General features: G+C 41.7%; 1 protein-coding gene across 1 annotated transcript; it reads left to right on the forward strand.

Annotated features, from left to right (window-relative positions):
- The first annotated feature begins 830 nt into the window (after positions 1-830).
- On the forward strand, positions 831-10404 carry LOC117558779 (zinc finger protein 316-like). Its single transcript, XM_034235166.1, has 3 exons — positions 831-1233; positions 8825-9056; positions 9645-10404. The coding sequence occupies exons 1-3, from the start codon at positions 1047-1049 to the stop codon at positions 10402-10404; spliced, it is 1179 nt and encodes a 392-aa protein (XP_034091057.1). The 5' UTR covers positions 831-1046.
- Positions 10405-13083: the final 2679 nt, after the last annotated feature.

Here is a 13083-nt window from a genome sequence, read left to right on the forward strand (position 1 = left end):
TGTTTAACAGAGACTGAAGCTTCAGAGAGAAACAGTGTGTTGAACAGAGACTGAAGCTTCAGAGAGAAACAGTGTGTTGAACAGAGACTGAAGCTTCAGAGAAACAGTGTGTTTAACAGAGACTGAAGCTTCAGAGAGAAACAGTGTGTTGAACAGAGACTGAAGCTTCAGAGAGAAACAGTGTGTTGAACAGAGACTGAAGCTTCAGAGAGAAACAGTGTGTTTAACAGAGACTGAAGCTTCAGAGAGAAACAGTGTGTTGAACAGAGACTGAAGCTTCAGAGAGAAACAGTGTGTTGAACAGAGACTGAAGCTTCAGAGAGAAACAGTGTGTTTAACAGAGACTGAAGCTTCAGAGAGAAACAGTGTGTTGAACAGAGACTGAAGCTTCAGAGAGAAACAGTGTGTTGAACAGAGACTGAAGCTTCAGAGAGAAACAGTGTGTTCAACAGAGACTGAAGCTTCAGAGAAACACTGTGTTCAACAGAGACTGAAGCTTCAGAGAGAAACAGTGTGTTTAACAGAGACTGAAGCTTCAGAGAAACAGTGTGTTCAACAGAGACTGAAGCTTCAGAGAAACAGTGTGTTCAACAGAGACTGAAGCTTCAGAGAAACAGTGTGTTCAACAGAGACTGAAGCTTCAGAGAGAAACAGTGTGTTCAACAGAGACTGAAGCTTCAGAGAGAAACAGTGTGTTTAACAGAGTCTGAAGCTTCAGAGAAACACTGTGTTCAACAGAGACTGAAGCTTCAGAGAAACAGTGTGTTCAACAGAGACTGAAGCTTCAGAGAGAAACAGTGTGTTCAACAGAGACTGAAGCTTCAGAGAAACAGTGTGTTCAACAGAGACTGAAGCTTCAGAGAAACAGTGTGTTCAACAGAGACTGAAGCTTCAGAGAGAAACAGTGTGTTCAACAGAGACTGAAGCTTCAGAGAGAAACAGTGTGTTTAACAGAGACTGAAGCTTCAGAGAAACAGTGTGTTGAACAGAGACTGAAGCTTCAGAGAGAAACAGTGTGTTTAACAGGAAGTGGTGATTTAGTAAACATGAGTGTTGTGCTGCTCTCGTTGGTGAAGCAGCGACTCACTGCGGCTGCTGAAGACATCTTTGTTCTGTTTGAAAGAACGATAGCAGAGTACGAGGAGGAACTGTCTCGTTCAAAACAGGAGAACGAGAGACACCGGAAACTACTGGACGCCGTGTTACAGCCTCAGCTTCAGATCCACAGAGCAGGTCTGTTCCCTCTTTACTAACTCTCTTTATTATGGGCAATAACCAGACCTGCTCTGAGGTCCAACGTCACAAACAAATGATGATCTGGTTAGACTACAAAACTGTTCGGTGTGCAGATCTTTGTTTTCACAATAAAAGTGTAGCGTCTTAGTGAATGTCTTGTATTGGTCTTAAATCTTATAACATCCACTCTTCAGACGTTAAAGATAAGAGGCCCCAAGATGGAGCCTTGAGGAACCCCACATGTCATATTTGTCAACTCAGATGTGTATTTACCTATAAAGTTGTTTCTGTCCTTTAAGTAGGATTCAAACCAATTTAGAACTGTTCCCGAAAGTCCCACCCAGTGTTCCAGTCGGTCTAGTAATATGTTGTGGTCAACAGTGTCAAACGCAGCACTGAGATCTAATAATACTAACACTGAAGTTCTGCCACTGTCTGTGTTTAAGTGGATGTCATTAAAGACCTTTACAAGAGCAGTCTCAGTGCGGTGGTTTGGACGAAAGCCTGACTGGAACACATCGAAACAGTTATTTAAATGCAAGAAATTACTCAACTGTTGAAAAACAACTTTTTCAATGATTTTACCTAGAAATGGGAGGTTTGATATGGGCCTGTAATTGTTCATTACTGAAGCATCTAGATTATTCTTTTTTAAGAGCGGTTTAATGACTGCAGTTTTCAGGGCCTGTGGAAAAACACCTGAGTGAAGAGATGTGTTTACTATATGAAGTAGATCTGAGGCCATGCAACGAAAAACATCTTTGAAAAATCCTGTTGGAATAATATCAAGGCAGCAAGAGGAGGATTTCAGAAGTTGAATAATGTCCTCTAGGTTTTTATCATTAATCTGATGGAACTGTGTCATGGTGTTTGAATTGATATTAGGTGGACACAGAGACAACACATTTGCTGTTCCTGATGCAGAGGCACTGACTGCTTGTCTGATTTTCTGAATTTTGTCAGTGAAGAAGGCAAAATCATTGTATGCCCTGGTGGATAGAGGTTCAGAGGCTACTGACACTGGGGGGTTAGTTAGTCTGTCGACGGTAGCAAACAAGGCACGTGCGTTGTTTTTGTTTTTGGCAATGATGTCAGAGAAGAAAGACTGTCGTGCGTTTTTCAATTCCAAATTATAAAAGCCAAGTCTCTCTTTATAGATTTCAAAGTGAACCTGGAGATTTGTTTTTCTCCACCTAGGTTCAGCTTGTCAACACTCTCTTTTTTCTGTTCTCACGGTCATGGCCTTTCTCCATGGAGATATTTTCTTCCCAGTCACTTCCTTTACCTTAGTTGGAGCAAATGCATCTATAAACATTTTTATTTTTGAATTAAAATGATCTACTAGCTCATTTACTGAGATGTTAGCAGGGGCAAGTGTGGAAGAAACATTCTGAATGAACATTTCCCTAGTATTTTCAGTTAAATATCGCTTTGTGGTTACCTCTTTTTGAACATTTTTGTGGACAGAAATAGAGCTCTCAAAGAAAACACAGGAATGATCAGAGAGTGCAACATCAGTCACCACAACCTTAGAGATATTCAGACCCTTTGAGATAATTAAGTCCAGAGTGTGCCCCTTATTGTGCATGGGCTCCGTCACATGCTGAGTCAGTCCATAGTTATCAAGAACACAAAACAGTACTTAAGCCCCTCTGTCCTGGGGGTTGTCAACATGGATGTTAAAATCACCAACAATGACTAGACGGTCAAAGTCAATACAAACTATAGAGAGCAGTTCAGTAAAGTCATCAAAGAAGCTTGCACAGTATTTGGGTGGTCTATAGATATTTAGGAACAGAGCTCGAGAGGAGCATTTCAGCTGAAGGGCCACATATTCAAAAGAAGCAAAGTTCCCATAAGATGTCTTCCTGCATTGAAGGGAATCATTGAACAGAATAGCAACTCCACCTCCTTTCTTATGCATTCTTTCCTGACTCATAAAACTAAAGTTGGGAGGGGTTGATTCGATAAGAACAGCTGCTCTCTTATTTTGTTCAATCCAAGTTTCCGTTAAGGCAAGACACGGCAGTCAAAAACATCGTTTTTCATGCACTGGTTAATTTTGAGATTTTAATCTATTTTTATTCCATAACATGTTTTCTTTCAGGCTTTTGGAAGAAATACGTACAAACTACACATTTAGGTGTTTATTTTACTATAGTTTGTCTATTTGCGTCTGTAGATTTCTCCTAAATTTACCAAAAGTTAGCATTCTAACGTAACATAAAGTACCGCGACCGCTGTTAGCACCATGTCATCAGAGGTATTGTTGGAAAGCTCCGTCTCTCCTGCACAATCTCATCAGATCCAAATATGGTCATTTCCTTTATATCAGCAACCAATCGTGAAAGTACAAAGGGGTCTTAAACCAAAAAAGGAAATCTCATTGGATGGTATACACGTTATTCGTTCAGATGCGTCACGTGTAGGGATGGGTATAGTTTGAAATGTATAGATTCTGATTCCGGTTCTGCTTATCGATTCCGGTTCTTATCGATTCCGGTTCTGCTTATCGATTCTGGTTCTTATCGATTCCCCGTTTCGATTCCAAAATTGTAAAAGAAAGAGGTCAAACGTTTAGATAACAAAAATATCTTTATTCTTTTAAGCTTTAACTGATATTTTTACAAATAAATAATATACATGCAATACAAATGTATTGCACAATAGCTGTGCTTTATTTTAACTGAGCTATGCCTGTGGCAAGCTATTAACAGGCATTACACTGTGCCTTGTCTTTTTATTTTTTAGTGTAGTGGAGCCTCACTTCAGAGCGTTTACCATCTACATCTTTGGTGTTATGAAGTGACTGAGCTCGTGAACTGTCTACGGGAGGGCGGTGGGAGCCTCGCTGCAGGGCATCTGTGGACCTCTGTCGACTGTCAGCGCAATTTACATGATGCCGTTTAAATGAAGGGCGGTGCCGGCCGTCAGCGAACCGAGCCGGCCGTCAGCGTACCGAGCCTGCCGTCAACGGCCCGCTGACGACCGGCCGTTCTGTGATTTTCCAGAACACACAGATGGCCAGTCCGCCTTTACCCTGTATTCCACCGGGTCACCACGGCGCCTGGCATTTTCTTATCAGTTCTCATCTGGAACCGAGTTTCGGTTCCCAACCCTAGTGACGTGGTGTGCTAAAACACTTCCTGGTTTAGCTTTCACTGGAAATTTAAATCTCAAAATGGCAAAAGCGAAAAAAACGTTCACAGAGAAGACGACAATAAGTGTGAACTATAAGGGGCTATAAGTGAACACCTCTGCATTTAGAGAGCTGACAGTTTCCAACAAACATTTAAAGTATTCTTTCAGCACTTCTGACTCTTGTTTCACAACATCATTTGTTCCAATGTGCAGAACCACATTCTTCACAGTCGGATGTTCAGCCCCAATATGCAGGATCTTCTCAGCCAAGTCAGAGACCATACCCTTGGGAAAACAGAGTACTTTGGTGTTGTTCTTATTACACAGACCTTTTACATCTCTTACAGCAGAGTCACTCACAATCAGAGTTTTAGGCCCAGTCGTTAGCTTTCCCTCTAGCCTTTTACTTTTGGAGTAGCTATTGGTCCTTACCCTGCTGTGTGAAGAGGACAGGTTATCCAGGTAATCAGAAAGAGATCTCCGGTTCTCGGTCAGTGGAGCGTATCTGTTCTGGATTGGCACACTCGTGGTTTAGGAGGATTGTTTGTAATTCTCCCTTTAGCAGCTGTCCACGGCTCTTTCCTAGGTTGCGGTCGGATAATCCAAAAATCAGCTCCTAAGTTCTAACCCTATCTCCTATTCCTTGACCTCTGAGTGAAACGTCACGGGGTTAAGGGATAGTGGATAGGAGAATTCAAAAGGACTTAGGAGAAGAGACTGCGGTACTTTAGAGAATCCGACTGCACTTTCACTATCCGACGTGTTTATGATGCGTCAGCGGACGTCATAAATATGCGTCTGCTGCTGTGGGGAAACTATGGAAACTACAGTTTTCTATACAGCGGACTACAACATGGATGTTCAATAAGAACGAGGGACTACTGTAAACTCATCTTGAGACTCCGCACCGTGCTCTGATGCTGTTGCTTTATGCTTTATGAACGTGGACAACAGAGAAACAGATTCTTCAGGACCAAAGTTGGAATTGAAATAAAAAAGGAAAGTGAAACTCATGCTCGTCACCCTCTCCCTCCGGTCCACGTTAATACAAATGATCCCAATACGTATGATTGTATGAACTATGAAAATATCTTAAAATCAATACAGATGTATGTATTATAAACGTTACCGTAACTTTCATGATATAATTTCTCGGTCATAATCGGTTGTTTCCGTGAACGGCCGACTGTTGTGTGACGGCAAATGCTGCGGCTGCAATGCATTGTGGGGCAGCATTTTCTCCTCTCCTTTCGGTAAGGGAGGTCCAGTGGTTCCTAAGCTAAAGGAGGTTATAAAGGAAGTTTGAAACCTCCTTTCCTTTCATTTAGAGAATTGGAACAGCACTTATCATGGCTGCCACTGAGGGACTTCCGGGTCATTTCACTCCGTTAGGAAGGTTCCTAAGCTAAATGGACTATTCGACTTCAGCCCTAGTATGAACAGGGGTCGTTGGGTGATAACAATGCAGGCCAGCCGGTCGCATCACAGATTTCAGAGCGCTGGGCTCTGCCTGTTATTCGTCCTCCCAAATCCCATGGAAATGATTTACTCTTAGGCCTTGCACCCAGAGATTTTCCAGGGAGGACTACCACTGGTAGATGTATTACCCGGTAAACAGCCCTCCTGTTCCTTGGAATCCTTGTAGCTGCTAACTAGCTGTGAGTTAGCATACCCTTTTCCATTCTTATGCAACACTGGTAAAGTGGTGTCATTCCCACATAGTAAATCAATCAATCAATCAATCAATCAATGTTTATTTATATAGCCCAATATCACAAATGTTACATTTGTCTCAGTGGACTTCACAGTTTGTACATAGTCCATTCACTTCCATGTTAACTTCCAACCGTCTCATTTTCATTTTCAGCATGGCCATCTTCTGTAGAAGTTTGTGGAAGTTATCTGTAGAGAACGGAGGTATTTTGCTGCCAACTAGCTTCAAGTGGACCCATCATGCTATATTTGAACAATATATTGTAGGGCCATACCTATATAAAACATGTATGTGAATTTTTTTTTTCAAAATACCAAACAGATCATGCATTTTAGCCATGCCTCATTTCGCTCTATTTGCTCTTTCCAGCCCTGTTTTTGCAGGGGCTGATTCTGTGACGTAGCTTTAATGCAAATGAGCTGCAGCTGACCACGCCCCCCTGCAGGAGAGGGGAGCATGCTTTGAGATCAGCTGCTGGGCTCTCAGAAGAGAAGGAGAAAAAGAGATCTCCGTCCTCCGTGTTTTATTCTTATATGATTATATAGAGTCATTATTCATTTGTTTTAAAGCTCAATAAATAACAAAGAAGACCGGCACTTTTCTAATTTTGTCCAGAAGATTTAAACTTTAACGGACATGTTGACCGGCGAAAAAAAATCTGATTGAAACTCTGCCGCACGGTCCCCTCGTCCCTTGGAAGAGGCGGAGAGGTGGGTGTTTGTCATCTGCTGGTGGACTAACCGGAGAGAATTACAGCGAGGGAGGGATTGCATTGAATAACAGCAGCAGCAAACGCTTGCCTCGGGGAGGGAGAGAAAGAGCCACAGCGGAGAATAAACAGAAGGGCAACCATGAGTCTTCTTCGCTGCTTTTGTGGCAGACTACAGCGCCACTTACAGGCCTGGCATATGTACTACAGCGTCTCCAGCGCTTTCGAGCGGCAATGGCCATGGCCCAACCCCACATTCCTCTGATAGGTGGAGAGTTGCCCATATAGGTGGAGCTCCTTGTTTCTGACGTCAGAGATATTTCAAATCTGTATCAGATTTTACGTTTTTAGAGATTTGGGTATGGAGGAAAAGAGAGAGGGTTGTGTTTTCTGACACTTGGTGAGTTCCCTGACACACCGGGGACACATATTCATGTATAAAAGACGTACAAAAGTGCATTTTGCATGATAGGTGCCGTTTAAGCTAAATAGCATGCAGTACCAGGCTTTAGCTGTTGCTAGGACTGTTGCTACACTGAAGTCGTCGTAAACATATTGAAATATGGCTGAAACCCTCCGTCTATTTACGAAGAATAACTGTCCCAGTGATAAGTTAATGTCCAGGAGCTGCTGCTCGAAGTTTTCAGAAAAGAAAAATAGGAAAATCAGCATAAAAAAGAGCAAGAGCAAGCAGAAAAGCGTCTGCACTGTAAGAAAGCAAGGTCGCAAGGTTATAGCGTTTGATGTTTTTTGCGACTGAACTTGAGGATACATTCAAAGTTCTTGACATTTTCCAGATCGACTGGCCTTAATTTCTTAAAGTGATGATGGACGGTCGTTTCTCTTCACTGAGTTGAGTGGTTCTTGCCATAATATGGATTACAACAATAGTCAAATAGGGCTTTCCACTGTGCACTAACCCTACCTCTGCACATCACAACTGATGGTCTCAAACACATTAAGAAGGCAAGTAATTCCACAAATTGACTCTTGACAAGGCCAACGTGTTAATTGAAAACCATTCCGGATGACGACCTCATGAAGGTGACTGAGAGAAGCCCAGAGTGAGCAAAGCTGTCATCAAGGCAAGGAGGCTACTTTGAAGAATCTGAAATAAAAATCATATTCTTGATTTTTTTTAACACTTTTTGGTTTACTAGATAATTCCATGTGTTCTTTCATAGTTATGATGTCTTCAGTATTAATCTACAAAGTAGAACACATTTTAAATAAACAAAAACCAAAAAAGGTGTTTCCAAACTTTTGACTTGAAACTCACTCCCCGAACTATTGTCATGAAGGTGGAATCTAACTAGATCCAGAATAGTTTCCAGGCTAGCAACATGTTGATTTCTGCTGTAAAATTGGGCATTTTGAAATGGGGGTTTATGGAAATTGCTCTTTTTTGCATCCATCCCCTATTGGCCAATAGATGGACTGCAGTTTGTGGCACTTCCCATTGGGCTTCACGGCTCTGCCCCTGAGTTTGCCGCTTGGTTTGCATCTTGCAAATTATTTATCTATACATCATATTCCATTAACTTGTATATACACTCTCTTGCACTATTTTCTATTTCATTTGTATTTACTTGCACATCTCAAAACATTCTTTTGCACTATTTCATCTGTTTTATTTGTTTATGTCCTATATATTATTCATGTTGCTCTGTTGGAGGAGCAAGTGACTTTCATTACCATATCAACACTGTAGCTGCTGAGCACATGATGATAAAGCCTTGAATATTGAATCTTGAAACCTGGAGCTCAACGCTCTTAAGACAGTGAGATGGTTGTGGACTTCAGGAAGAACGCAGCCCCACCTGCCCCCATCACTCTGTGTGACTCCCCAGTTTTTTTAAATAGCTGTCATAACAATCCTATTTTATTTTGTTTTGCCAAGATACTTCTTTCTGTTTATTTGTATGCACCACATATACTAAAGCAAATTCCTTGTATGTGTAAACCTACTTGGTAAATATAACCGATTCTGATTCTGATGAATATGTCTTTCCTGTTTCCTGCAGACGTCCAGCAGCTGGTGGTGGTTAAAGAAGAGGTTCCCCCTGAGCAGCAGGAGTGGAGCTCCAGTCTGGACCAGGAGGACCCAGAGCCCCCCCCACACATTAAAGAGGAACAGGAGGAACTGTGGAGCAGTCAGGAGGGAGAGCAGCTTCAAGGGCTGGAGGAGGCTGATATCACCAAGTCCACATTCACTCCTGTCCCTGTGAAGAGTGAAGATGATGAAGAGAAACCTCAGTCCTCTCAGCTTCATCAAAGACAAACTGAACACCTGGAAACAGAAGCTGATGGAGAGGACTGTGGAGGACCAGGACCAGCCAGGAACTCAGATCCAGAGAGACATTTACAACCAGAGACTGAGGACAACCCTGGAGACCCTTCTGAACCTGACACTGAAGACAGTGCTGATTGGAAGAAGACCAGAGAACCAGGTTTAAACTCTCAGAGAAATAAACAAAACTCTGTCAGTGATTCAAGACGTAGTGCAGGAGAGAAACCATTCAGCTGCTCAGTGTGTGATAAAAAGTTTGCAAGGAGAGGACGTTTAAATCAGCACATGAAAAGCCACACAGAAGAGAAACCATTCAGCTGCTCAGTCTGTAAGAAATCTTTTAAACACAGTGGAACTTTAAAGGACCACTTGAGAAAACACACAGGAGAGAATCTCTTCATCTGCTCAATTTGTAAGAAATCTTTTGCAGTGAGAGAAAGTTTAAAGGGTCACATGAGAATACACACAGGAGAGAAACCATTCAGCTGCAGTGTTTGTGACAAAAGATTCACCTGGAGTCATCATGTCAAAAGACATAAGTGTCTTGGTCGTAAGTCCTCACAGCTTCATCAAACTGAGGAGAACAGAGAGGCAGAGCCTCCAGCCAGCAGCTCAGCTGAACACATGGAAACAGAAGCTGATGGAGAGGACTGTGGAGGACCAGAACCAGCCAGGAACTCAGATCCAGAGAGACATTTACAACCAGAGACTAAGGACAATCCTGGAGACTCTTCTGAACCTGACACCGAAGACAGGGCTGATTGGAAGGAGACCAGAGAACCAGGTTCAAACTCTCAGAAAAATAAACAAGACCCTGTCAGTGATTCAAGACGTAGTGCAGGAGAGAAATCATTCAGCTGCTCAGTCTGTAATCGATCTTGTAAACGGAGAGGACATTTACATGATCACATGAGAATCCACACCGGAGAAAAACCATTCAGCTGCTCAATCTGTAATAAATCTTTTGCACAGAGAGGACATTTAAAGAAACACATGAGAATCCACACAGGAGAGAAACCATTCAGCTGCAGTGTTTGTGATAAAAGATTCACCCTGAGTAGTCATGTCGAAAGACATAGGTGTTTTGGTCGTCAGTCCCCACAGCTTCATCAAACTCAAACTGAGGAGAACAGAGAGGCAGAGCCTCCAGCCTGCAGCTCAGCTGAACACATGGAAAAAGAAGCTGATGGAGAGGACTGTGGAGGACCAGAACCAGCCAGGAACTCAGATCCAGAGAGACATTTACAACCAGAGACTGAAGACAACCCTGGAGACTCTTCTGAACCTGAGACTGAAGACAAGGAGGATTCTTAAAGGGATAGTGGAAATCCGCGAATTTTGGGTTTAACTTATGTATTTTTATTAAAAATAAGCATAATAAACCATTTTTTTTAATTTCATGCGCCTAGTTTCATTTTATTTTCAATTTTACTGCGCCCTCTCAATGAAACGAAATACTTCGGGAATCGTCGGGAATCTTCGGGTGATGACGAGAGCATAGGAAGACGGGCACAAACAATGGCGGACATTCAATAGCATTTGCATGTGAATAGCCGAGTATATTGCCATAAATATGATGATTGATTATCAGTAAAAAATTCTACGTGACACAACAACATTGGATTAACCTTGAGATGCGTTTTTATTCCGTTGAACACAACTTTTGATCACAAATCAAGAAAGGTAAGACGTAATTATTGTAATATTTTTGGAACCGGATGTTGTTTACTTTCTCTTTTCTGGCTGATAGCTCCAGGAATTCGAGGTCTTACAGTGATGACATTACATCTGTGGAGTCTCAGCTTTAAATCGTATATCTTGTTTGTGCAGTTAAGATAGTAATAAGGGCATTTCTACCGTGTGTTGTGTGTAAAAAAGCGTTAGCATTAGTTAGCATTGTTTCGCTCAATGCTAATTCAAAGACTTGGTATTACTCTTGTGTTTTTTCTAGCTAACAATTGTTCTTATTGTCAGTTAGCGGAGTTTCTTACCTTTAAAAGGGTATGAAACATGAATAGTTTCATAAATGTTAAGAAGCCCTGAGACATGTGAGAGAAAAAAAACTGTGGGAGGGGTCCACTGGGGGGACCTTCGGGATTAACTGGTTAACAATGATTAATATTTGTAAAGGCTACAGGTGATCTTAAGATGCGTGAGCTATGCTTAGGGACCTACCAGTCAAGATTATTTGTGCGTAGGGGTGCATCATCTGGCGCCTGGTCCTGGTCATCCTCGCCATTGCCCATGCCGTGAACCATCACCTCGGGCTCGGGCTCGAACAAATAAGGACGTAATGGTCCATCGTCTGGCTCAATATTGTCACCATCGTCGCTTACTGAACCGGATTCAGATTCAGTTCCTAAAACGACATTTTCGTAGGAAAGCCGAGAGGATGTTTCTGACTCGCTATCATCACTGGATACCTCGTACAATCCTTCTTCTTTGTCTGGTATATTTGCCCTTCCACGTTCATTCTGCATAGACGCCATGGTTTGTTATCGTATCGTCTTCCTAAGTTTTCGTCACTTCCGGTTTGGCTGAGTCGAACATTTCGTTTCTAAAAAACTTCGGGGAAGCTGCAATAAAGTGCTTCTAACATGCATAAGGCATTTATTATATTTTTTTAATCAGGTGTGATTGTTTTGGTACGTAATTATGCTTGTATATAAGTTAAAACGAAACTATTTGAGGTTCCATTTCCACTATCCCTTTAAGTTTAAACTATTTGGGTAAGTCGTATATAAAAACTGTTTGGTCCAAGTAAAGAGAGGACTGTGGAGGACCAGAACCGGCAACATTTACAACCAGAGTCTGGGGAGGTTTCCATATTGGGTTATATAATTAAAACAAAAGTTCATATAATCAAATTTAATTTTGTAGAATCCACAATGTAAAATGCATGATATGTCACATAGCTCAATACTTATATACTAAATGTACACGGTTTGTTAAACTGACATGAAAGAGTCTAAGGTCTGATATAGCTTATCACTAAAGGTGTCACTATTCAGCAGAGGGAAGACACCCTTACTCTCACAGCAGGAGGCCCCTGACTCAATGGGATATTACTGTAAGCTTTAGTTTAGTCTTTGAGGCAAGTCGGGACATGTCCAGACTCACACCTGGAAGCAATGACTCTTCTCCACATACATGGGTCTGTTGGTGTGCATTCACTTCTGCTTCTGTTGGTATGATATAAAAGCAGCAGCTGAGAGAGGAAAAAAGGTCTTAGGGTTCTTAACTGGGAATCTCTCCCTAGACGTTATTTACCCGCTGCCATCATGAGGACATTTCTCTGGAGATGTGCAGGGAGGTTTAACAGAAAGGAAAACATGCTAACCGGTAAATTAATAATTAATACCAGAGAGTAAAACATTGTATAACATTACATTACATTACATTGCATTTAGCTGACGCTTTTATCCAAAGCGACTTACAATAAGTACATTCGACCAGGAAGACACAACCTTGAAGAAAACAGAATCATATAAGTACATCAGGTTTCATAGAGCTAAACATTTCAAGTGCTACTCAACTGGCTTTAGGTAAGCCAGTCCTTTATTAGTATAAAAGTGCTTCGTTAATAGTTCTAACGTATAACTGTCACTGTAATGGCAATTTCCTTTTCCTATGTCCTATATATTTTTGCCGTTACTTTCACAGAAGGGTTGAAAAGTGATCCAGACGCAGACACAAACAGATGATTTTCCGGTCCTTAGTTGTGGTTTATGATGATGTTTATTCGTCTTTACATACCAGGGTTAATTTAGCGTTCTAGTGATTCTATGAGCATCTGCCGGGCTGGTGGAATCGGTATGCTCTTCTCCTACTGTGTCCTCCCATCTCCTGTCACCTATGACCTCCTTATATACACCCGGTGCCGCTAAACCCCGCCACCCAGTGTTCATAAATAATATTGCACTATACATATAACTTAACCCTCTATGGCATGACTTTTTATTTTGGGAGGAAAAAAATGTTTCACCATGTATT

The sequence above is a fragment of the Gymnodraco acuticeps genome, unplaced genomic scaffold (genome assembly GCF_902827175.1).
Source record: "Gymnodraco acuticeps unplaced genomic scaffold, fGymAcu1.1, whole genome shotgun sequence".
NCBI lineage: Eukaryota > Metazoa > Chordata > Actinopteri > Perciformes > Bathydraconidae > Gymnodraco > Gymnodraco acuticeps.